The 26743-nt window shown below is 40.1% G+C and overlaps 1 protein-coding gene across 1 annotated transcript; it reads right to left on the bottom strand.

The window, feature by feature from the left end:
* Positions 1 to 5333: 5333 nt before the first annotated feature.
* On the bottom strand, positions 5334 to 25092 carry znf507 (zinc finger protein 507). Its single transcript, XM_042404087.1, has 7 exons — positions 24943 to 25092; positions 20777 to 23185; positions 18136 to 18253; positions 17822 to 17930; positions 10467 to 10571; positions 8418 to 8552; positions 5334 to 7084 (listed from the first exon to the last, which is right to left on the bottom strand). Exons 2-7 carry the CDS (start codon positions 23180 to 23182, stop codon positions 6637 to 6639), a joined length of 3321 nt encoding a protein of 1106 aa, XP_042260021.1. The 5' UTR covers positions 23183 to 23185; positions 24943 to 25092; the 3' UTR covers positions 5334 to 6636.
* Positions 25093 to 26743: the final 1651 nt, after the last annotated feature.

The following is a 26743-nucleotide window of genomic DNA, read 5'->3' as shown; positions in this document are numbered from 1 at the left end:
AGGCTATCGACTCAAGGCTACATTAGCCACTACTGGCCTAACACACCCAAGTCTTCAACCTGACTGCTGGTGGTCCAGTTGCATTGTGGGTAATGATGGCACCAGGTTTTGACAAGGAAGAAGAAAGTGTGGAATGAAGATGACATCTCTAGTTCTGTTGCATCGATATAAAGAGTCCGACAATGTTACAGGAGTGCAATGCTAAATTGATGGAAAACTCTTTTGCACATACAAGTGTGTCAAAATACTTGACACACTTGTATAAATGTGTTTCTGATTCTAAAGATGTCAAAAAGCATTTACACGTCAAATAAAACAAAAATATTAAATTCAGATTTTCTCAGTAAAATATTTTAAATGCAAAAATCAAAAAAAGACAAAAAGCAGCTATTTATTTCTCCGTCTTTATTACCAAAAATACAATGGCAAAATAGTGACATAATACTGCCTATGAAGTTCTAGAAATAAATAAACATAAAGCAAGCGTCACACTGCTGTCCGAGACAACTCCACGTTGAACCTCAATTACAAAACTGAATATGAGCAAAAAATACACGGATCAGGACAGACAAGTTACATCCTCTCCACCTCCTTTGGTTTAAATGCACGCAGCTTATTTTACTGCGTTTAGCTTAAATCCGTCAGTTCCCTTGAAAAGACTGTGAGTGAATAAGAACAGACCCAAAACTATCTAAAACTGGCTTTTTTTGTCTTAATTTGTTTTTTTTTTTTGTTTTTTTTTTATTTGTACAAGAGCATTAAAAAATAGATTTTATCTTTTAAAAAGTCAGTTTCATGGTTCTACAGTATTCCTCTACAATATGTACATACTTAAAATACAGTACCAAGTGATTGAGCTCATACTGGGTAAGATGTCTTTCAGAATATGAAAGGGCGGTTTCACATACTTGGTTTGTTGTTGGTTCTGTTTCCCTAAAACCGTTGAATGAAATAAAAATGAGGATTTTCCTATACAGAAAACATTAGGTGTTAAACGCAGAACCCAGTATTGTCACAAAAACAAGATTTTTTTTTAGTTTTATTTGACTTCAGTTTTGGCAGAAAAGTTAATATTCTAGATTGAAGAAAACATAAATGACACTTTGAACCAAAAGGCACAATAAACTATGACTAATTTCACTATGACTGTCACAAGTTACTGCTTTCAAATAACCTAATATGGCACAGATTTATGGTTCCATAGTTGTGGTGTAAATTAAAACTGACTAAGGGAAAGGTAAAGGGAATATCAGAACTTGTGTTCTCTTTGCCAAACTCTTGCTGTCATACTTGCGGTGTCTGCCGGCTGTGTTGACACACTTTTGCAATTTGTGGCAGCAAATGGGATATGAAGCAGCCTGCAAAATCCCACTTGACCTACATGCATTTACCACCAGGGGAATGACTCAAGATGTACTTCCCAGCTGTTAGAGCACACTTTTATCCTAATTCCAACATGACTTGATTAGGAATTGATTTTTCTCTTCTTCTGTTAGCTGTTAAGCTAATGCATTCCAATCCTAATACAAATATTTATGACAATAGTGTTATATTATACATTTAATATAGTCATCCATTTTATAATGACAGAATAGGAGGCCACTGGTGCCACATGACTATTTGTTACATGGTTTGCTGTAAAACACAAACTCAAATGTATCATTTCATGTATCAAAAAGCTCCAAAGTTTAAAAGCTCCACAAAAAACCTCAATCATGTCATCTTGACCTCTTCAAACCACACTGAACATATGAACACCTGGTATCTCAACTTGTTAAGTTCTTCTGTTATTCCTTACAAACACTGTACAGTCAGTTAGGTGAATAATTTAGATTTGAAGGATAATTTGTTGGTTATGGTAATATTGTGTACACTAAATGCAGAGATCTGGGAGCTGCATCAACACAATAAGTCAGGCAATCAGACAGGTTGTAAACAAGCAAACAGCATAGAGTATATATAACAGTATATAAACCACTTTTTTTGGAGGTCAAACTGAAAGTGAGAGCAACTTAAGTAACTTTAAGAATCCTCATTGCACAAGTAAAGTAAATAGTGGTGTGCACACATTAAACTGAACCAGGAAGTCAGTCTGTAAGCTGATGTTTATAACTGACACTTTGAGTAATCATTTTAATATTCATCTTTGTTTTCAGTTCCAAATAAGTTAGCTAACCTGATCCCAGTCGTTTGTCAGTGCATAATTGAGTCAGCTTGATTTGATTGTTGATGATTTGACAAGTAGCCTGGATTTTTCAGTTTTTCAAAGCCATCTCAAAAATGATCTGGAGCTGCTGTCAGAGCATCAAGTCCTTAAATCCAAATCTTCAAGCAGGAAACTGAAGTGCAGACATTCACAATTAGCTGAATCATGATGAGCCTCACTTATGATCTTTTTTTCAGATACAAATGTCTCCTTGTCTTAGAAAGGGTATCATGAAAAATGTTGATTTCAGTATGATTTTAAATGAGAACTTAAGTTGTTGTTGTCAGATGATCACTTTATGATATGCACTTGCATAATAAATACTAACTGTATACACTTTGATTGTAATACTTGGCTGAAAATTTGCAGTACAATCAAATCTATTTGATTTTGGCAGCATTTCAGTGCTAGAATATTTCTATTGTGACGAGCAGGAATTTCCAATTAAGAAGAACTAATTACTGCAAACAACTGTATATACTTATGTTTGAGAGAGCCTCACTAATCATCACTTACAGTCTAACTGCATTCACTAGTAAAAATAAAAGGACTACAATGTTGAACACTGTAAGACCAGTAACAATACTGAAACACAGATAAAATGAGACTTATTGTCCATGAGTCTGTTAGTCCCAGTGCATGCTGGGAGGCTTCCCCACATGCCCATATCTTAATTGCAATCACATAGTCAGCACTCGGCCAATGATATAGCTGCTGGTTTCTGTTGAAGAACCAGGTCAAGCTGGATGAACAGTTTGCTCACAACATGTCTGATCATCTGAGTCCAAGTAGTAATAAACCAGAATCATCCTTTAAAGCTCATTTTTGGGGTTGAATAATTACAAGCTGTCAGCGTAATACAATATCTGCATATGATAGAAAACGGACAGGCAGCGTGTGTCTGGTCCAGTCTTTAGCTCTCACTGCTCATTTGAATGCATGCCAAATTAATCAGACAGGAAGGACACTCAAGTCCCACTTTTATTTTATTATTTTTTTTCCCATTCAGACCTGTCAACGTCCTCCTTAATTCTGGCACGTAGAATTGTAAATTAAAAGCCAGACAATAATTATTTGCAATGATAATGAGAAATCCAGGCCAGGTAACAGGTCTTTGAGATAGAGATTTAATTTTGTTTTATCCACTACGCTACACACACACACACACACACACACACACACACACGCATGCAGAAACAATTTCAAGCTGTTATGTAAGGCAGGGGTGGGGGGGTGGGGGGCATGAATTATGGATATTTCATTTTATCTTAATTTCCTCAGCCTCTCCCTGTGTGGATGTGAGTAACGGATGGCATACTGATGAATTAACATGACACAGTGTGTTCAGCATGACACACTGGATGGTGTGGGACCTTGACACTGAGTGTATAAGTTTGAATGTATTTTTCCTTTTCTTCAATGTATGTTGAAGTTTCTGGAAGTTTTAATTTTTTTTTTTGGATGTGATCTTGATGGTTTTTGGGTGAGATTGTAGCAGAAACAGGAATGTTCTCCAGTAAGGCTCTCTGGTAATTAACATTAAAGCGTCAGCAATGGTTTTTAAATTTGCAACCTAATGAATGGCACAGATTTTTTAAAAAATGAATTAAAGAAATAGTTCAACATTTTGAGAAATGTGCATCTTAACTTTCTCGCTGAGAGTTAGACAATCAATGCCACTTTTATATCTGGTCCGTTCAACATGAAAACTACAGCCAGAGGCCAGTTAGCTTAGCCAAAAGACAGCTAGCCTAGGAAACAAAATCCCTCCATGAGCACCTCTAAAGCTCACTGATTGACACATATCTTGTTTGTTTAAGCTGCACAGAGAGTGTAAAACGGCAAGCTGTGTTTTATGGTAGGTTATGTGCTAAGCCCGTCTTTATGTTAAGCTAAGCTAACCAGCTGCTAGCTTTAGCATGGTATTTATGAGAGTGGTATCAATCTTATCATCTAACTCTTGGCAGGGAAGTAAATAGGCATATTCCTTGGAACTTTAAAGTGTGACACATTTTGGTTGCTCATGATAAAAGTGGAAATTCTTTGCTGATGTAAATCTCTTATCACTGACTGTGTAGTTTGTCCACTTTTCTAAGCCAAGCGATCGAATCACTGCTCAAATGCACTTCAGTACGTACATCAGTAAGTGAATGCGTCACCATTCATACCATCATGACATTCTGCACTGATTCTGACTGTAGTAAGTCGTTGCTGTTGTTGGTTTTAAATGTTACGTTCAGTTCAGAACAAACAAACCTAGAACTATTCCAGCACTGTTTATTATTGAGTTATTGGTCACGAGGGGAACCCCGCAGCTAAAAGCTACTGATTCAGTCGGTGACAATGCTGATTGAGTATAGTCAGCTGAGTTTAAAGATTTGTTCTTACATTTACTGAACAACTCTGGGTTCTAACCATTGACTGCATAAAAGATGGACGTCATGACGGCTCCCCAAAAGTGAGGTCAAAACATCTTGATTGCCCCCTGGTGGCTGGCTGCAGTATAGGTCATAAATCCTGCCCCCTCCATGTTGGCGGATGGGACATGAGCAAAACTAAAATATTAAAGTACATGTCAAATAAATTTTTCCCAAAGATGGTTCCTGTCATTTTAGGTAGTTCTCATCATGCTGATGTTTGTCCAAATGCTCATTTTCTGATAAGTTTGTTTTTAATTAGTTATTTAATGATATAAAAAGGGGGTGTGGCGTCATGATTGACAGCTGAGACAGCCGCTCTCAAACCTCAAGTCAAACCTTTTGGCTTCACTTTTGCATAGCGATAGGAAGTGGTTACATGTCGTCCATATTTATATACAGTCAATGGTTCTTACATGCATCCAAGTGACTAGATAGTTAAATCTGTGCCAGTGGTCCTGGCATTCTTCCATTTTCTGCACATGCTCAGCATCATTTGAGAAATCAGAGCTCAATTTTCCTCCGTTCAGAAAAAGCCACTTGCTGCAATTCATGAAGCAATCCATCACTGTAAACATGAAGCCTTCACTGATCGAAGTTTCTGCTCTATCCTTATTACATTTTGCTGAGTTGAGTGTTTCCATATGAGAAATGCAGTAATTGTGTTACACTCCTGCTTCCTGTCAATCACAAGAAACCTCAAGAACGTGTCGCCTTACAAACTTTATTTTCACATCCATGTCTCCTTATTTCAGGCATGTTTGTTAGCAGTCATTTCAAGTTGTGTTTGACACTAGAAACTTTGTATTTTAAAAACACTGACAAAAAAGGTTATATAAAAATGTTATTATATACAACATAAATTGCATGGGCTATAAAAACGGACTATAACTCTTCAGGACAACGATACTCTTAAAGTGAGCCTAGCACCACAATCACAAGTGAAAACAGGTGTGTCTGATTCTGTACATCATATTCCTGCTTTCAAATATCGAGGCACCTTTCAATTAAAATAACCCCAGAACTGATTACCTATGCCAACTTCCCTTTTTTTTTTTATCATTTATCATTCCTTTCGTCAACATGCCCTGCACCTCCACCCTTAACCAACACCTCTGTCGCCGGTAGACTACAATCATTGCAGACCGATCTTTACTTTCTCTGGTCAACCTTCAAGAACTAATACCTTCCTTCTCTGCTAAAGGTGCTACTTATATATGATCCAACGAGTAAAAAAATTACACTCATACGAACAAACAAAAATAGCAAATAATAATAATCGATTGCCTCTTTAAACTGGCTGAACGGAAACTTACATGCATACAAATAAACTGATAAATATTAAATCATATTCAAGCTGTGATACATGCCTTTTTAGGCATTGGTGAGTTTGCACATGTACCTCCTTTACTTGGCTAGAGCCTCAACGGTGTCAGATTAAATACATTAAATATTACAGTAGCAATAAAAGAGCTGCCTTGTGGTCAATATAATGAATTATACTGGAAAATATGTGAATTTTTCTCCGTTTCTGATGAGGGATTGTGTGGTTTCGTGAGGTATGAACTTGTCCCTGTATAGTGAAATATCTAACTTGGATTAGAGCTCGAAAGTGTCCCTCGGAATCAAAATCACTTCCCTAACAGACACATTTTGTGTCTCTTTAATGTCAAATTATGAGACAGACATTAACCGCTAACAATTTTGCTCTGTTTTTTTTTTTTAACATTCCTTTTAGTAAAAGACATCTCATTAATTTTCAAGGTTCAAGGTGTTTGGGTTGGACAGTAGTTATCACAGCCTCACAGTTGTTACCCTTTTGACACGACAACTGACCTAGCCAGAAAACATTCTGAGAAATGACTATAAAGCCTTACCACTATGGTACAGTAGATGTGAAATGGTAACACCGTGATATCCATCACAACCACCTTGAGGTAAAGAAACATCATGAAAGACTTTTGTGGGCAGCAGATGGTTGTAAGAGCGCAGTTTCAGAGGGAAAGGCGGCTCTCACTCTGCTGTCTGCAGGCCTGCTTGTGGCTCTGGTTGCTGCTGCTGCTGCTCCTTGTTGAGGATGATGCTGATGATGTCCCCCTCATGCTCCTTCATGTGCTCCATCAGCCGCTCTTTACTGGTGGACTCGAAGCCGCAGATACAGCAGCAGAACAGAAGCACGCAATACTCCATGCCGGGGGCCTGGCCTGTGCGCGTCTGGCCCTGGGACTGGAGCTGTACAGGGTCCTTCCCTTGGGGGCTTGGAGATTCACCTGACCACTGTGAAGGGTCTGTAGTGGGTGTGGGGAGGCCTGTTGAGCTGTCCGCAGCCACGCTAGCTGCTGTGGTTGATGTGGGTGTTGGCAGCGGTTCTGCTGGGCTCTTGGCTTTGTCTTGTGAGGGCTGGGTCACTGCGCGACGCTCTGCCACCGACTCCAGAACCGCTGACAACTTCTGAGGAGCACTGAGGAAAAGACATGATGGGAGAGGAAGTGAGATGAAATCATTTAGATGGAAAATAACTCTTTGAGTAATGTTTTTTTAAAATGTTTTCCCATACATTTAAAAAGTACAATGGCTTATGTAATATTTATGGTGTTTGACTTATTTATATTGTAGTTACTTTACTAATTTACTCTACGACATGACATATTTAATGCTGCAAGCACTGAAAGCATGTTAGTGAACTTAAAGAGCGTATGCTGTCTGAGGAACGCTCTGCAATCCAGAGTAGCTGCTGATCCAGGCTTTTTCTGTATTCTTCATGCCATTTAGTGCCTGTTTTCATGCACATACTGAGCATATTAAATTCTCTCACCTTTTTGCCTTTGACTGCTCCCTTTTTTCTGAGTGAACTAAAAGAGCCGCAACTCACTGCCCCTATGATGCAGCGCATATTTGTAAGAAAGCTGATGGCAGCAATTTAAAAAAAAAAAAAAAAAAGACGTATCAGCTAAACTAAAGCCGGTAGAAATACACGGATTCCTTGAACTCTGACACATCTGTTATCACTCCTCTCTCTTCCTTAACAGCAAAGAGGTGAGTACAAAACATTCAGGTAGTAGTTTCTCATTTTTAGCTGACAGTGACTGTCACTTCCTCCGGTTAAAATGTCAAACGTTGCTGGTGGCAGATCATATCAGTTGTTGCTAATTAACGTTAATCTAAGTAACTTCATAACTTGCCAAAATTAAATGTAGCTGTTATCAGGTTTGTGTGCTGTCTGCAAGTTGGTGTTTGTACTCAGCCAAATATCATTTTTGAGGGAGTGAAGAACCTCCAATCTGTAACACTACTCTACATTCGCAAAAGAACTGTTTTTCCAGTTCCTACAATTTCAACAGAGTGATGTGTCCTCTCTCTAGCTGATCGCTTCACTTTCAGGAGCCACACTCTCCAAGTTAAACAATAAAATATAATGTATTGTGTTTTATTTCAATGGATTTTGGACAAAGATGCATGTGGTTAGGCGATCATGTAATTTTTTATGCGCTGTTTGTGGTATTTGGATGACCTGCTTTGTTCACTGTTTCACACAGGAGCTTTATTTTCAGTGTGCAGACATTCTAGCCGTCCTCACAAGAAAAACATCAGTATAGGTCTAAAATTCAGGCCGGCAAAAATGACCTATAGTTACGTTTACGTCTTCTAGCAGCGGTAGTAATTATGATGCTACTTACATTTAGGGTGTTTTTATTCTATTTAGTTCCAGTTCCAATGTATCTATTTGTAAATACGGAAAAAGCAGAAAGAAACCAGAAGTACAGATGCCACTGTACTTGAGTTCATGTGTTTACCGGCTGCTCTGGGAGATGGCCTCGTTAATGGCTTTGTTAACTTGCTCGTAGTTGTAGTTCTGGTCTCCGGCGTGCTTCCACATGTGGGATTTGAGTGAAGGGGGATGACTGCACACGTACCCGCACAGAGAGCACCTGAAGAAAAAGGAAGGGAAGCAAGATGAGCAATACAGTGAGAGCGGATCAAGTCTAAGTTGATTTAATATGCGCGCTGAGGTTCAACTAATCCAGCTCCTACTTTCTATCAAGAGGAATCATCCCAGCTCAAGACTCCGCAGGGGAGACTGAGCTTGAGAGTCAGAGACAAGGAGTGTAGAAAGAGGAAAAAGGATTTACAACAGGCTGGAGACAGCATTTGTCAAAAATTAAAAGAATTATAGATCTTTTCTTTATGAAAGGTTCAAATCCTTAAAAGTAGCAAGAATCAGTTGAAAAACTGGGCAGTCACATTTACATTCAGGATAAAGAACTCAAGTAATGTTGCGGTGTTTACCACAACATTACTTCAAGATCATGGACAAGATCTCATGAGAACAGGTTGAAGAGAGGAAAAACAAGTGATCCAATAGGCTGATGTGTGACGCTATTACAATGTTTTCCAAATGGGCACTAACAACAGACTCAGGAGCTGAGCTTGGATTGAACTTGACCACATTGAAAAACAAATTATGTGACTTTTTCCCACTTGACTGTGTTCTTTATCTCCTAAAAAAAGAAAAAAGAATGCTACTTTTGCATCATTGTCATTAGCTTGTTTCGTCTGAACGGGCCAGCTGCTTCTGGACACCACCAGAAAAACAAACACTTATGGAGTCGACAGGTGGTTCGATGATGACTCGAATCGGCGTCAGAGCATGCTTGGAAATTCACAACAATGGGCCTGTTTATTCCTGCCTAATACCTTGAATGCTTCAACAGTCAGAAATTTGAATGAGCAAAAATAAAGCACATCCAATCACCCCAATGAAGAAAAGAAAGTCAACTGGCATAAAAGTACTAATTCCACCACCTAGGCCTCTTTGGTACCAGAAGCCAGTCCAACTGTCAGTGGTTACAATTTCAAACCAATAGCACAGGCATAAAAAAGACAAAGTATAGTATATAATAAAATGTTTCTGAATTATGGATTAAATCTTTTGCTACCAATCCACAGTCCTTACAAAACCCCGTTATGACAGTGATAACTGAAGAGGCACTCCACCGGCATTATGCATAAAAGTCTGCAGCCCGCAACCGATTTAGATATGACTTAAACTTAACACCTCCCTTGAGCAGGTAAAGTCATTCCTTATTAACTGTTGTCATGTCAGAACAGTTGGAGAAATGAAAAAGACTAATGATAAAAGAGTCAGATATTTCATTTTCCTGATATTTACACCTGGAGCACATTGGCTGTGACAGACCACATCACTTTATATTCATGATGACACTGACATGCACGCTGGGGTATTGCGGTGCATGGTTTGTATTACTTGGATTAGACAAGTGCCTTAGTGTAATTTTATGCTGAATTCAGTTCTAATCGGTTCATCCAGAAGTCAAATTATTCTCTTATGTCTGTTATTTGGCTTTAAGTTATACAAAGTAATTCCATATCAGTTAGTTCTGTTACTCTGTTATATTCCAAACATTGATCTATAATAAAGATCAAACAGATTGTCTTTGATTCCAAATTGATTTTTGAGATAGTGTCTGATATATCAATTTTTCCATCATCACGGCCCCCTTCGGGCTGTGGTAAGTTCATATTTACTCTTTCTTTATTTTACCACTACAGATCTGAGCTCAAACATTCAGTCAAATGCAAATCAACAATCAGTGTGTCACTCAAGGTTGATGATATTTGACATTTTAAAGAGGACAGAATATTCACTCCCGTTCACTTTCTTCATCCACCAATCAGGAACCTTGCAAACTCATTTCTCAACTCGTGAGGATTCTCTTGTGTGGTCACATACACAGGCTCAAGCCCACATGGACTCAGACAATGGCAGGTTCATTTAGCCATTCTTATCACCCTTCTCTGTAGTGAGGATGCACATTTCTCACCTGTACTGCTCCAGCAGCTGCACAGCCTGGTGCTCCTGCGGGTGCCTCCTCATATGGCTCTTTAAACTGTTCATGTTGGTGGTGGCGAAATCACAGCTGCAACACCTGGTGAAGGGAGAGAGGAGACACAAGAGATGAGAGGTGATTAAGAATCTCTTATATCCTGTTGCTGTTGTTGAGTGCTGTCCGTCTGAATGCATTACCCCCTCCTGTTTTGGCCCCTTAATTTCATTATTGACAACCGACTGTATGAATGTAGTGCCTCCCCTTCCCTTACCTTTTGATCCATACAATACCCTTACCCCGCTAAATGATTAAGTCTGGGAGCCCCTTCCTATCCCCTGCTTAGCTGACCCTTGATCTTGTCTGTGTAAGGTCTGAGTGCAAAAGCTTCCTACCTTCCTTCCTTCTGACCTGATCACAATGCCTTTACCCATTAATCACAACTGTATTTGCCAACGGTCTGATCATCGCCCCTCAGCCCACTGTATAACTGTCCCTCTGCCCTGGCTCAGTCTACTGCCTCAGACCCGCTCTGTGTCAGTAAGCTCACTGTATTCTGGAATACTAATAAACCACCACAGCAAACTCTGAACAAGGACTTGGGTGATTTTCTTCAACAGAGGACATGGAGAGAGTTTAACATGCTGCCTTTTGAGGTCAATGTGTTGCTTCTTTTCACTTGTAGCCTGGAGGGACATAAGGGATTTATAGCAAAAACACTGAGGAAAAAGCCACTTTAAGAAAGAGAATAAATTACATTTTCGACTTTGTTGCACTTTGGATGTTGCGGTTGAAAGATGAAACTGACTCTTTAGTCGCTTAGAGGCAACACTGTACAAAGACTGCAGACAGAGGCTACACTTAACCCACAATCCTACTGCATGGAGATACAGTGACAGACAAAACAAAGAGAGCTGCACTTTATTATGTGAGGTTTACTGTGGCCAGAATATCAAGAAGACAGATCTGACTAACTGAAGACAAGTAGTATTTATTTAGAACAAACAGTCTTACAGCACATTGCTGGATTTTATTTAGACTAAGAAGGATTAAGTGTTACTCATGCAAATATAGCACAGAAATGTGAGCTATGTCTAAATATGAATGCTAACGATATTTTTTTCCTACATTTTTATAATAACATTTGTAAGCACATTGTCCAGTCTCCGGGTCAAGTTAGTTATTTTACTGTTACTGGAACTCTTCTGCTATACATGGGTTCTTAATATTCCAACCATGTTCCCTTGCTTGTGTATCATAACAAGAACATTCATGTGTATTCACTGTGCTGTGGTATCTAGAGAATAAAGTGGCCTTGCCTGCAGGAAACTGAAGTGAACTTACAGATTATAGGTGCTGTTTATAGCGGAGATTCAAAGATTTAAAGAGGGCAACAGCACAATGTGGAAGCACTGTCTTTAGTGGGGATGTTACGCAAATCTATCTGAATCCATTTATTCCACAAAAATGTCTGTATTCAGATTTTCACCTGAGAAGTGTGGAAAAGTTGCCATGAGATTTACCAAAGTAAAGTCTGTTGCTAGAATTAGTACGGTTAGTACGCTTACTCTAGTTTTTTTAGATAAGTCTTCTTACTATAATTTTTTAGCATGGCCCTTGAGCTGGGAATGTTTTATTTTTAGATTGTAGAAGTGGTGAGTTTCGTTGCCTGTAACATTCACCAATAATAATGGACATACCGTATTAACCATGACTCAGCTTCCTGTTAATAAATGAGGAAGAAATGGCTAAATATGAGCATTTGTCTGTGGTTTGCCTTCATGTTCTACTATTATGGTGTCATCCCTTCAGTGACTATCATGACTATATATAGTGGCTTCCAACAGTTCCCAAATTCGGTAAGCTGCTGTTTGAGCGGATCAGATTAACAACTGATATCCGATTGACCATCACCACCACGGCTCCAGATTCCACAGCAGTACAAGAATAGAGTGGACCATTAACCGCCTGTCCAAACAATGTCTTGACTGCATCTGGTCCATTTCCTTTGTCATTAATTATGTCCCAGGGCTCCATTGCCTTAGGGACATCACTTCCTTTCAGAAGTTCAATGTTGGCATCAATCGCTCAGCTGTATACCACTTAGATAAGGTCATCTTTCCAGATCCTTTTGGGTAGGTATGTTTTCTTTTGAGACAGGAATCTTACATTGTGTATAGACCGTTGGTAGGTCAGTGTATGTGATGCCCTCTAAGTTGCCTATCTCCAATCCTGTGAGTTCATAATTCTTTACAGGTCTTTCCTGACCCATTGTTTGTAGGAGAACTGTTGTTTCGCGTGCTTTAGGATTCAGCTGCTTCATTAGATTCTCCGTGCAAAATGACACTGAGCTGCCGGGATCAAGGAATGCATAACTCAAGATGAACTTATTTCCTTTATAAAAAATTACTCGGACTGGTATTATGGCTTGTGCACAATACTTACCGGCCCCAGTCGCTCCACATGCTGAAACAAGTGCACTGCTGACTGAAGTTTCTTTCATTTCAGTGGGGCTAGGCTTGTGTTGAAGTGCCTGGTTTGTGGTTTCCATCTATGTGTAGTATGGTTGTGTGACTCCTTGACACTTTTGAAATGTCAGCCTTTTTTGCAGTTTTTGCTCAGATGACCCTTTATTAAACATTCAAAACAATGACCATTCATTTTTAGAAAATCAACCTTTTTTGTGTGGATGGGTTTTAAACTGTGGGCAATCACTTAGCACATGACTGCCTTAACAGAAACTGTATGAAGAAGCAGAGCCGCTACCTTGTGGTTGTTGTTTGTGCAATTCTGTGCTGTATTTAAAAGTGCAGTGCTGCTTTCAACATCATTTGCTAATGCCACTTTAGTGGTGAATGTGCTGCCTTTACTCTTTGGTGTTGTAAGATTTACTGTTTGGTTCTTTTTGGCCAAACAATGGATCCAGGAGTATTTTGGCTTGCTTTTCTATGAATTCCACACGGTACTGAAGTCTAGCTCTCCTGATAGTTTTTTGTAAAATGTCATAGGCTGCCATTAGCCATTTTTCCTGCAGCTTGTAAGGACATTTGGATGTAATTGACTTTAAATTGGGGGGAATATCAACTTCATCCATATACTGTAAATCCTGCATAACAGAACGGCATCCTCTTCAGTACACTGCATAATCATGAAGTGCTTTTCCATCGTAAGCTTTAATGGCTGTCTAGTTAAATGCCTTTTCCAAATAAGCGCTGGTTACTTTGATTTTGTTCCCAAAGTGCTCCTTTAATAGCCATTTGGCTTCTGCGTAACCTCTGTGTGCATCCATGTGGGGACAGCTGTGGGCAAGGTTTTTGGGCTGGCTGGAGGTACAATGCTCAAGAAAGTAGAGCCTGTCCTGACTGCTGCTGGTTTTATCCTCAATTAGGTGTTCAAATGCCTGCATAAAAGATTGATATGTCAGCAGATCACCATCAAACACTGAAATCTCCCTAGCCAGTAATAAGGCTAGTTTTTGCTGCATGTCTCTGTGTCTTTGTATAACAGTGCTGAGGTTATCATGAGTATCACGGCTGTGGACTGAATTATCCATACTGTGCATTCTGGAAGGTTTAGACTGTTTTATTGGTTGCTGAGGGCTGTGTTGATCCAGAACAGTTTTCTGAAAGTCCATGTTCCAAACAGTTTTCTAAAGTGGTGTTCTGGGCACCAGACCCATTTGCATAAACTCCACAAGTGAGACTTCAGAATCCAAAAACTCAATGTTCTCTCATTTACTGGCTTCCAAATAAGCATTCATTCCATCTTCTTGAGTTTTATCATCCATTTCAAGGCTTTGAAGAACTTTTATTTCAGCAGCCGGTGTTGCAATTTCTGTGTCCAGCTCCATTTGTTGTACTTTGTCTTTAGTTTTGCTTCTTGAAGTTGCAATGCTTGTTTGTCCTTTAATGCAGCAGCTCAGGTTAGCAGGGCAGCATTTTCAGCAGCTGCTTTTTTTTTTTTTAACATGTTGAGGAGACTGCGGAGGAGGCCTTTGATCCTTTTGATATTCATGACACATTAGAAATACTGTCCTGAGGGTCAATCCTTGACTGTGCAATTTGTTCTGTTGTTTCTGTTCCATACTTCAACCTCTTTCACAAAGTATTTGAAATTAAGTATTCTCGGCTCATACCGGTCCACGTGATCCTCCTCTGATAAGAGCACTTGCACAGACTGATGAACATTATTGAAATCATTGACAGCTTGATTAAATGCTTCCCAACCATCAGTGACATGATCAACATTTCCACTATCCACCCGCAAAGCTTTTATTTCATTCATTTTTGCTTTGTGTGACTACTTCTGTCTCAGCAGAGCTCTCAGGGTTGTCAGTCATGTTTATAATCTTTATTATGACCGTTTGTTTTTAGGCTTTGCGTTGCAGACATTTTTGTGCTCCGCTCCTTTAATGTGTTTCATACAGCACAGTCAACAATATCCTTAAACACTGTCAACCTCCTTTCATTTCCACAGCCTGGCTCAGATCGCCAGATATTTACATTCCATTTTCCATTTTCCAAACCACCGTTATAATTCCTGTTTGCAAGTTCATGTTCATCAAACATCCCGACATTCCATTAATAGCGTAGTATGCGGATTCATTCATTTACTCAAGACCGGCCCAATCTGTCAGCTGTGGTGTGTCCCTCTTTTCCAATGCAAACGGTGTATGTGTGTTTCTTCTTAGTCCTGGCTGAGTTTTTCGTCTTGATTTAGTGGCTTCCAACAATTCCCACATTCAGTAAGCCACTGTTTGAGCAGGGTTGACAACATGCAAACCAAACAATAAGCCGCTGTGGATCCAAAGTCAACAATGGTATTTTATTAATAAAAGATTTTAATGAAGATATTCTTCAACTGACTTTCAAAAATAACAAAACTTAATCAGTAATTCAGCGGTATCCTTTCTATATTTTGCGGTCAAACAACTGTTCCGCTCCCCTGTCTCACCAGGTGTCGTCTTCCCCAGGTGTCTTTAATCCTTTAATTAAATAAACAACATTCATGCAGCAGCAGAGCTGACCCAAGGGCAGAGCAAGGCATAAGCACACAGGAATCATTCAACATACATATTTAGCCACACCTAATATATGTATATATATATATTTTTTTTTCTTCATCTTTATATCAATCATTTTGCATACATTTAACTCCCTTTTTCCCAAGTTATAACCATAACCATAGCTCATAGTTCATTATGGCTCCAAGTTCAACACTATAAGTATTATGAAAAACATTGCCACATGGAGCCTAATGGAGCCTTTTACTCTCATAATTAGCATACACCCACATACTTCTCATAGCTGCAGGTACACAGAGTCAAACAGCAGCTAATGTGTTCATTATCATGTAATTGTGCGTGGAGACACATTGCACATAGATAGCATACTTAGTGTTAACATGAAATACGGCAGTAAGCCAGACGCAAGGCACATTTTTGGTGAAACGACAGACTAGAGAGACTGTACATGTGAACCAATGTTTTTACTACTTGTAAATACAGTGCGGTGAGTGTGAATGAAGTATATGGACGGTGACAGATTTTTTGTTGTGTTGTCTCTGCACCCCAGCACATTAAATGTGAAATGAACCAATAATTAAAAGGGCAAAGTGATGATGTTCAGCTTTAATTTGATGGCGTTTACATCCAGACTGGGTGTAGAGCAATGCAGAACCGTGGCCTTGTCATTATCCACTTAAAGCCAAAAGTCAGCACTTTAACCTTCCTCATCGTCTTTGTTTCATTTTATTTCCAATGTACTGGAGTACAGAGCCAAAAAAGAGCAGAGAATGTGCCATTGTCCTGAGGCTGTATTCAGACCAAATCAGGCCCTGCGGCGTTGTGTGAAGGAGTGTGGGGGTGTTTGCGCTCTAGAATGTAACTGCTGTGAAACAATCAGAAAATAACATTTTATTGATCTAATTCACTGGCTTTCTCGCTACCACCGCTCCCTCTCTTCATTCACTCCCTAGCTCGCTCGGCCACAGCTGCTCGCTCGCTCTCTCTCGTCTTTATTATAATGAGTCAGGAAGCTGACAGCAAAGTCTAACTTTACTTTTAATGTCATCAAATGAAGAGAAACGTCCTCCCCTCCTCCTAGTAATGTCTTTATACTCCCCCATCGCAGGGTTTTATGGCTCTGATTGGTCTGATCGCCAGCTGTGATTGGTCACCGTAGTGTGACGTCGGGATGCGTTTCTCCAAAAGATGACTCTGGATCCACTTTCTGGCTGCAGGCTGGTGCGGTGCCGCTGCGGTGCCAAAACCCCCGCTGCCTAAACGCACTACCCCCTCTTCAAGTTAAGTTTGAATCCTCACCTATTCAGATATACTCCTTGGAATATTTATATCCAATCATCAAATATTTCATAACTCCACTTTGACCGTTCTGGCTGGAAACAGCATTTAGAAACAGCAATTAGATGCCACTTGACCTTTTCCACAGCACAAAGAAATCCTGTGTGTATTTTTGTATGGACATTTGACCTTAGAGCGCAAGCAACTGTGTATCATGAAGAAAGCTGGTGTAAACACCTGTATGTGTTCGCACCTCGTGGCAGCTATGTATTAACACAAAGGCCAAGGTGCTAATAGAGAGTGTGGGGGAGAGACTGTGAGAGTGCTGTGTGAGAGGATGTGTCTGTGCCTACACAGTGAGATCTCTGCACTGGTCTGACCATTCCCAGGCATGTACTGCCACCTAATGGATCTCTCTAAAATAACACGTACAGTTCATGCACAATTTAGAGAGAAGGCACTCATATGGGAACTAGCATAAGAAAAGGCAGGGACGTTGTGTAGAAATTTTCATTGACTACGAACACTACTAGCACATGTAGAGTTTTTACATACATATTAACTCAATTTATTAAGCATATGCATTTGATAAATTATCATTTTCATGTACTTTTTATATTGCAACTCAATAATTTATATTTTTTTTATTTACTAGCCAGCATCTGATAATAAACAACTGTGCATGGACTCCAGTTCAGGGTTGATTTCTGATATTTAGTTCCACTTTGGATCCAGCAAAACACTGGGATTGGTTAAGAACTGAGTCTGAGTTTGTATAACTTGTACTAAAAATAGTAAAAAGTGTACTGCTAAATACATTTGATAAGGAATCAACAGGATTGTTTAGTTAAGTGTATTTAATACCAAACTCCTCTGTTGCACCTCTTGTATTTAACTGATGTGTCACGTCTAATGTCAGACATGATTTAATATCAAGACTTTGTTCAGGACCCGTGGACACTTCATTTACTCAGGATTGGTCAGTGAGTGACATGAGTACTTGCAGTTAAGGTGACAGTGGTGCATTGTTACAGGCTTTTGAACAACTCACCGATAAGGCTTGTCAGAGTTGTGAATCCGCCGGTGGTTCCTCACCCCGACATACGTAGAGCTGGTGTAGTCGCACACATCGCACTTGAACATCTTCTGCATACCACATTCTGTATCAGAGGGAGAAACGAAGTAGTGTACAACTTTCGGAAAATGTAATGTACGAAAATCATAGTGTAATAGAAGTTCTCCTGTGGATTCTGCAGCATGGAAGCAAAGCTCTGATGAGGGAGGAGAATGTCAGCAAGTCATTTAAACTTTCTGTAACAATCTTTCCATCTTCAAACATAATGAGGCCATTAAAACACTTTTTACCTTCATCTGTTACTCGCTCAGCTTCCTCCACCGTGGCCACAGTTTCATTAACTGGTGTGAGGGCTGCCATGTCACCACTGAAGCTGTGGTGCTCCCTTTCATGAGTTCTCAGCTGACTCTGAGTAGGGAAAAAAAACAAATAAGCAAAAAAAAAACAGAGATTTCAAGCCATAGAAATGAAAATACATGCAGCTGATATTCAAACGCTTTTTCAAATGTACTTTTTACCAACTAAGGACTTGCTAGCAGAACCAAAACCAGTCAAATCAGACTTTTTTCCACTTTAATTTTGTTAAATCAACTAGCTAAATGCAGGTAAGAGAGGCTATTTGTTTTAGACAAGGTAAAATGGATAAATAACCTGGATGCATAATTGTTCAATTTCAGGCCTTGTGGAAATAAAAAACTACTTTAAAAAAAGTATGGCACATATAAAGTTAAAGAAAACAGAGACTTATTGTCTTATTCTTACATATTCTATGACAAATGCAGTTTTGTATGTCCGAGTCTGTCTTTGAGGGGCAGTTCACTAAACACTGGGACTGTGTCAAAGTGTTGATTGACAGGCAGGGAGCTCCAGTGATGCACTGTGCAGGTTTAAAAGGCCTTCTGACACACTAATACAACCTCTAGAGCATATATCATAACAGCGGGCCAGCCTTCACCCTACACAATTAGAAACTTTCTTCGCCTAACTCCAAATCTGTTGGATAATAGGATGAACTTAATAATCTCGGCTGCAGATCGGCACTGGAGTCCCATGATAGCAGTGGAATCAATAGTTTTCTCCTTGGCCTTTATCATCAAACCCAGGCAAACTTACTGCAGCTCTGCAATAGTCTCTTCCAACTTTCATCTTTCACTGACAAGGTCTATCACTTCACACAGGTACATTCCAGTTATCTCTTTAGTCTTTAACTCAACTTTACTGCTTTGGTTGCTAAGAGACGAAGCAGATGTGGAGGCAGGAGAGACATAATCATAGTAAATATTACATTAGAGATGAGGAACAATTTAACACAGACACATACTGTCTCCACATGTAGGCACATGCTTTATGATTTGGGTGAGGGTGGGGGGACTACTGATTGTCACACCTACGTAAAAGCCACTGCCTGTATAGTCTTACCACAAAGCAAAGACAAAGAAATCTTACAATATTTTTTCTCTGCACAGGTATTTAGAAAAATTCTAGATATTGTGTCTTCACAAAAATCCGTTATCACATGCAATACACTGCAACTAATGATAATTATTAATCAATCTGCTGCTGATTTTCTTGATTAATTGTTTTGACAATAAAATGTCAGAAAATAGTGAGAAATGGCAATATACTTACTATATAATATATAGTTTCCAAAAGCCCAACATGATGCATTAAAATTGTAATGCTGTTATACCGAGGAGTTTCTAATGTTTAGTCTATCCATAATTTATATGAGATGGACAATATATTACAAATACCTCTCAGCATAAACAATACAGTGTAACAGCAGCACAAACTACAGCCTCCAAAATAACCGTAAAATAAATCAACATCTCTTTTAAACAGATTTTAAAGAAAAACTGACCATTGTAACCTTCATGAAGGTAGGATTTATGACAGGGCTGTTGAATTATGCTGCATAAGTTTTATCTTGGTCAGTGCTTTCCAACTTTTTTGTCTGCCGTACCCGAACAGCCCAATCAGATAAGCTCAAGTGCCCCTTCATCAACACCCCTCAAATATGTGCTTATGAATAGATTACAAACAGGATGATATTTAGCACTATTAATCACCTAAAAGTGGATATTATTACAGTGTATTTTCATATAAACAATATACAACCAATAATCTATTACTCTTAGCTAATGATTTCAACTGTTTTAGTTTTAGCTATTTTAGTTAACTATTTATCCATTATTCTTAGTTAACTATTGCAACAGTTTCATTACTTTTAGCTAACTCTATGAGTTACTCATTACCTTTTTCCAACCATTTCAACCACTGATTCTTAACTTTCAGCTAAATACTTTTAGCTAACTATAGCAACATTTTATTTATTACTTTTAACTATGATCTACTTCCACCAATTATCCTTTACTGACTACCACTACTTACTAAGTTTTCATGCACACTCAATTGCAACGTGTGGTGTTAATGTGTTATAACTGACTTAAGTTGATGGGCAGCTGTATATTTTTGTACAGCTAATAAAAGGTAATTAGCTGGGCTTTCTGCAAACCCCCAGCAGTACAAGTACCTCTGGTTGGGAATCACTGATCCAGGTGTACCTAATAAACTGGCTAGCATAACACTGATTTAATCTTTACATTCCAATTTTTATTTCTGGAAAATGATTCTTTTAAAAAATGAGTACATGAGTAAAAATTAAAATTGGTAAGACTGAGCCTGAGAAAACAAAGTGGTGGACTGCCATTTGCTATTTGCTGGAGAACATCTAAACAATGTTCCAGTATGTGGCTGGGCGATGCCTGCACTCTGCCTGGTCCACCTGACAAAGACCTGTGAGTCTACTACAGATTAACCTACACACCAGCTTTCTTAAGTGATTCAGAATTATAAAATACATCTTTTATAATCTAATTCCTATAAAAAGACGGTATCAAATGCTCCATGTGAGGGTGGAGGTCTCCTCACCTTGTAGTGGAAGGTGTCTGGACACTGTTTGCACTGGTACATCCTTGTCTTGCAGTGGTGGATCATGTGGCTCTCCAGGTCCTTACTGTCCGAGGCGATGTGCTCACAGATGGGACACTGATACGGCTGCCTCTGTCTGTGCACCCGTAGGTGCTGTTTAATGTAGCCCTTGTTGCCACTGCTGTAGCGACACAGGCGGCATCGGTATGGTCTTTCACTGCCAGGGATGTAGTCCACTAAACCGCCATCTGGGGAAGCAACCAACCCGTCCATTCCTGTAATGCTACACATGTAGCTCCCAGCTCCGTCCGCTGCGACCACACCGGCCACGGCTCCGTTTTGGAACTGAGCGTTATCCTGAAGCTCTTTTAAGATATCCTCGTCTGAGGCATTTTGGTCAGAGCGCTCTCTGAGTCTTTCAATGACGGTGAGCAGAGACATGCTGATGCCAGCTTTAGCTGCAGGACCCTCCTCATCTCCCTCACCCAGACCCAGGGACCCCAAACCTCCCTCTCTGCTCTCGCTATGAAGCTCCAAGTCCAACAGGGCTGCTGTTGTCTCGACTTCTGAAGCCTTTTGTCCAGCTGTAGTCACCTCTACCAGTTTCTGGCCTGTGTTTGGACTCTGCGTGGGGGAGGTAATGGTCTTGAGACTTACCTTGGTGCTGGAGGTGGGGAGCTCGGGGGTCCTCATAGGCATAGCTACCAAGGCCTCAGCGGCCAAAGAGTGAAGGCGGAGAGACTCAGAGTGGGTCCTCTTGCGACCGGCTGGAGGAATGTTTTCATCCCGAGGGGAATCATTACTGATAACGACGGAGGGTTTAATATCCAGGCCGTCAGTACTGCTGCCTATGACCACCTCATCCTCTACTTTGTTGTGATGTGCAGCTCCCACATTATCCTGCTCCTCCTCCTCAGTATCCAGTAAGCTCTTGTTTCCGTCCACGTCCGGGCTGAGAAGAAGTGGGTTAGTCGCTATGACTGAATCCTCAGCTGATGGCAGGCGCTCTACAATCACGTTGATGTGGCCGGCGCTGTTTGGACCGCTGTTGATGATCTTCTGAGCTGATGACAACAAGCTGTCTGTGACAGATGTGTTATCATGATAACTATGAATCTCAACCTCGGTCTCCGCCTCTGTCGTCACCTGCACCTCCACCATGGGCTCCTCGGGGGTCAGGTCTTTGATGGGGTATACACTTTCTTCCTCTTCCTCTGCTGCTTTTGGACTTTCACTCTGATTAGAAACTTGATTTAAAACATCCCTTTTGTTCTCAACAGCCATCGGCACGCACAGCTGGAGTTTGAAGGCAGTAGGGAGCTTTTGCAGACTTTTATCCTGGACAACTGGAGAAAGAACGACTATTTCCTCTCTGGTTGCCGCTGTGTTGGCAGCCGGGGCCTCTCTCCTTGTGGGAGCCCCGTCGTCGTCCTCGAAGATAGGATAGGAGCAGTCGACTAGGCCGGCGTGCTTCCAGGCATGGGTCTTGAGCATTCGCTGCTGGCTGCACACATAGCTGCAGATTAGGCAGCGGTACAATCCATACTCCTCATAGCTATACCATTTCTTCTTCTGTGGCAGCTCCTTAGAGCCGCCTAATGAGCTTGTGATGTCTGTTCCCACATGGCCTCCGCTCCCAGCCCAGTCCCCATCCTGCTTCCTCAAAACCTCTTCTTTCTCCTCACTGTGGGTATCTGATGGAGAAGAGTCCCTCCTCAGGTTGCCCCCGTTGTCAAAGTGCAGCCTGACATGAGCCTCCAACTGCCCTTGGTCTCTGGAGGTAAATCGACACTCGGAGCACATGAGGATGAGGTCACTGTGTTGTTCATTGTGTTGCTTCAGGTGTTCTTTCAGCAGGGGCAGAGTTGGGGAGAGATAAGGGCACAGGCTGCACTGATAGCATGTCACTGTCCGCTTGTGGTCACTGCTGTTGGCATTGCTGGTTACCTCTGTTACCGTAGAGGTGATGTTGTTATTGTTACTGTCACCTGACACAAGGGGAGAAAGGACAGTGTCAGGTGTGCTGACATCCAATCTCACCCCCTCCGTGTTCTCCTCCTCCTTAAAGTTCCTCCTAAGTTTTTTAAAAGGGGAGCCTCCTCTGCTCCCTCTCGTCCCCTCCTCACATCCTCCCCCTGCAGAGGAAGCCTGTTGGAGCACTCTTTTCTGTCCCGCCAAGGTGCAGCGGCGCTGCGGCCGCTTCTCCACGATTTTGCTGAGCTTCTCGATGACCTGGATGAGAGAATCGGCAGCTTGTTTCTGCTGAAAGCTCTGGGTAGCGTCCACCTCGACAGCTTGCTGGGTTTGAGACTGCGAGTGGGATCCCAGTACTGATGGCGTGGAGGAGGAAGAGGAGGCAGCGGAGGAGTGTGAGATGAGTACAGCTACATTGCTGATCTCCTCCATGACCTGGCAGACAACAGAAAACACAGACATTAGTGTGCAAAATTACACACAAGGTTTACACTGATTTTACAGTTGATATGCAAGGATATTTTTTGAACACAAAATCTCAGTGTTCTTCCTGAAATGTATTCATGTCATATGCACAAAAAAAAACTCTTTCACACATGACAGAAGCTCTTTTCATGGCAAATTAGTATCTATGATAAAATTTCTGTTCTAGCTGAGTGAAATTAACAATAACCTGCTTAGACATGAGCTTACTAATTTTTTTTCCCTCACAGGCGTGACAATCAAGTTGCTTGTTTTCTCCGACCAACAGTCCAGAACTGAAAGTTATTCAATTTAAAATGATATAAAAAAAACAGACAAAAACAGCCAATGTTCATATTTGGGAAGCTGGAGTCAGTGGATGTTTGATACATAAATGATTATCACATTAGTTGTGGATTAATTGCCTATCAACAAATTCACAAATTGTTGCAGCACTAATAATATTAGATATTTTCACATAACCCAGCTCTAGAAGCTGGTTTGTAATTCAAGTCTGTTTGTGTTGATTAAAGCGCCTGCCAGGCTATCAGTTAAATAACGGTATGAGTACTTAATTAACATTAGAAAGCAAAGCAATTCTTCTCCAGTTGAGGAGAAAGATGTGTACTATTTGAGAGAGAATAATAGACAGTATTGACACTGTGGACCACAGTATTTACCCAGGGTCAAGTGAGGAAATTGGCTCTTTAGAAGAAAAGGGAAATGGCCCAAATGACCACCGTGAATTTTGTGACAGCTTAACTCATTCATAATAAGCCCTGTTACTGCTGGTCAATACACAAGCTAGCAAACACGTGCACCATGTGCATCTGTTTACAAACTGAGCTGGAGGGAAATGGTCACAGTGGTTGTGTTCCTTTCATCTCTGCAAATCCCACTCTTTCCTCTTTCTCACTTTCTGACCACAATTCATGTTCCCCTTTTCTCCCACTTCTGCTTCTGTCAGGCTGCATCATCAAAACAATGGGATACATGTTTGGAGCAAGAACCATTAACTTTCATTCAGCTTGACTGGAGCTGACTGGAAACTAGCCAAGTGCTTTTTATATTAATAATTACAAAGACTTATTAAACTCAAAATCTTCTGTATGCAATGAGTTACCAAAAATAATGAAAAATAGCCTAATTTACTTATGATTACAGAAAAAGGTAAAAAAAAAACAAAAAAAAAAACGTGGCCCTCTGTGGTACATTTGACTCATTTTCATCAGCACGACTGTGAATGTAGTCTGTGTAGACACGATCATGTGCTTCAGCCAGTCTCAGATGAGCACCTGTTATGTCAGGATCTAAAAATATTTCAGCCACTTTCAGTCCAGTGTAGGATGAAGCTGAACACAGCCTTGTAACTCAGACTGAGACACCGAATAATCACTTTACTGGCTGATGTCAGCTGACACGTTGGGGCTGCTGTGTATGAAGAAAATGTTTGAGTAAAAGGCAACAGGAGCCTGTTCCTACTGTTAGCTTCATAGTTAGCCTCACAGCTTGTTGCCTGCTATTCACACTCATACACACACACGTACGCACACACGCGCGCGCGCGCACCCACCCGCCCACCCACCCTCATACACACACACACACACTCACTCACACACACCCACTGCTAGCTGTAACACACATGTATGTAAAAAGGGCATTTTAATGGTCTTTTCGGTTAATGAGTGACGGAGGAGCGGCTGGCTGTATTTCAATGAAAATATACTCACTGACACGGAAAGCGACTCGACGCTCTTTGTCCTCAACACATAAAACTGCTTTGTTTTATTCGTTAGCCATAAAAAAGTGTCCTCTCTCCCTCTCCCACATTGCAAAATGGCGAGGATGGAATATCAGTCACGTGACTCGGAGTTTGGGTCAGGTGACCGACGCGGACCGACGATCGACAGGTTTTGGCTGAAGTTGCCTTCAAGTGCTGCTCGGAAATAACAGGTAAGATTATTTTACGACTTCTCGGTGCATTTAAGGGGTTTGAGTGAGCTGTTCTAAATACAGCAGAGAAAATCGTCATTGAGCTAGTTCACCAGGTCTCATGCTTTAAATTACTAACACAATTTCAATTGAGTTCTGAGTATATTTAACAGAAATTATAAATAGACAAAATATAAACAACATTTTCTAAAATTGTCCATCCAACAGTCCAATAGTCCAGCTGCCTGCTTTTTCTTTACAAAAGTTATGATGATTTTTAATGGGTTTAGGTTAAAATGTATTAAATAAGCTCAGTCTGTGGTTTAATTGTATGAGAATGAATAGATGATGAAATATCCCTTTGTGTACAATAGGCCTAAGTATTATGCTGGATATTGCTAACAAATGGCCAACACAAAGTGAATGGTATTAAAACTGAACTACAGTGGGATTGTTTCAAATCATTATGTCATAGTACATATTTTGAACTCCAGCTGCTCACAAGTCTCACTAATCCACTGTAATTGCTAAGCTAAGACTGATCTTAACCCTGCGTCTGTGTCTGAGGGGCTCAGACTGAGGCCATAGTTTATTTACTAAAGGAATCAGAATGAAACAGGTTTATTGACAAATAGGTTGACACATAGAAGGAGTTTGCCTTGTGTTATGGTGCATAACAATCAAAGAATAGAAGGTAAAGAGAAAAATACGGCTACCACAAAAGATAGATGATATAACTATATAAATAAAAACTTATAATAAAAATGTAAAATATTGTAAACATAGAAAAAATATATTCTAAGCAAGAAGAGCTATGGAATTGTATAAGATATTGACCAGGAATGTGTAAATGATTACAGTATAAAAAGCTTTAGAAGAATATGGTTTTAAAACAAAACAAAACAAAAAATTGTTATATTATATATACTGAGTTATACCAGAAAATATACTTCAGGCTATGGCACTTGACATTTTTGTATTTACATATAGTCTTCAAAAAATATTTGACTGCAAAACTGATCTTGCAATTAGCTCAAGCCTACAAGTGACATGGAAATAAATTATTTATCCCTCTGCTTTGTCTTCACCCAGCCTACCCTTTACAAGCATTTATTATTATTTTTTGCATCTGTGCAAACAGAGTTTGTCAGGTCCAGCTGTTAATTAAAGCCTACCCCAAGGTTTTGTGAGTTTGACAATCTGAATATCTGATCAAAGGGCAAACCCCATTTCTACCCCTTTGAATTTTCCATCTGGTATACATACAAGTGAGCATGTAACAATCATAGATGAGCATTTTCCTGAGAAAAGAAAATGAGTGAGAAAATGAGATGTGTTAGAAGTGTAGATAATTTAGATAGCAAGAACTAATGTTTATTTCTGACTTGTTTTGGAATTGAAAAAAGAAAAAAAATGAAAAACTGCACCCGACCCTCCACACAGAAAGAGAGCAGACAAAATATCAGTTAAAAAAACAACATTACTATACCATTCTCCATTACTTCACATGGCTGTTGCAATAAATTCCAGTTGTTGTTGTTATTGAGTCCACCCCCTGTACAGTAGTGGCGGAAAGTAACTAAGTACATTTACTTAAGT

Source organism: Thunnus maccoyii, chromosome 1 (genome assembly GCF_910596095.1).
Source record: "Thunnus maccoyii chromosome 1, fThuMac1.1, whole genome shotgun sequence".
Lineage (NCBI taxonomy): Eukaryota > Metazoa > Chordata > Actinopteri > Scombriformes > Scombridae > Thunnus > Thunnus maccoyii.
Note: the sequence above shows the minus strand (reverse complement) of the source record. Positions and strands in the feature narration are given on the sequence as shown.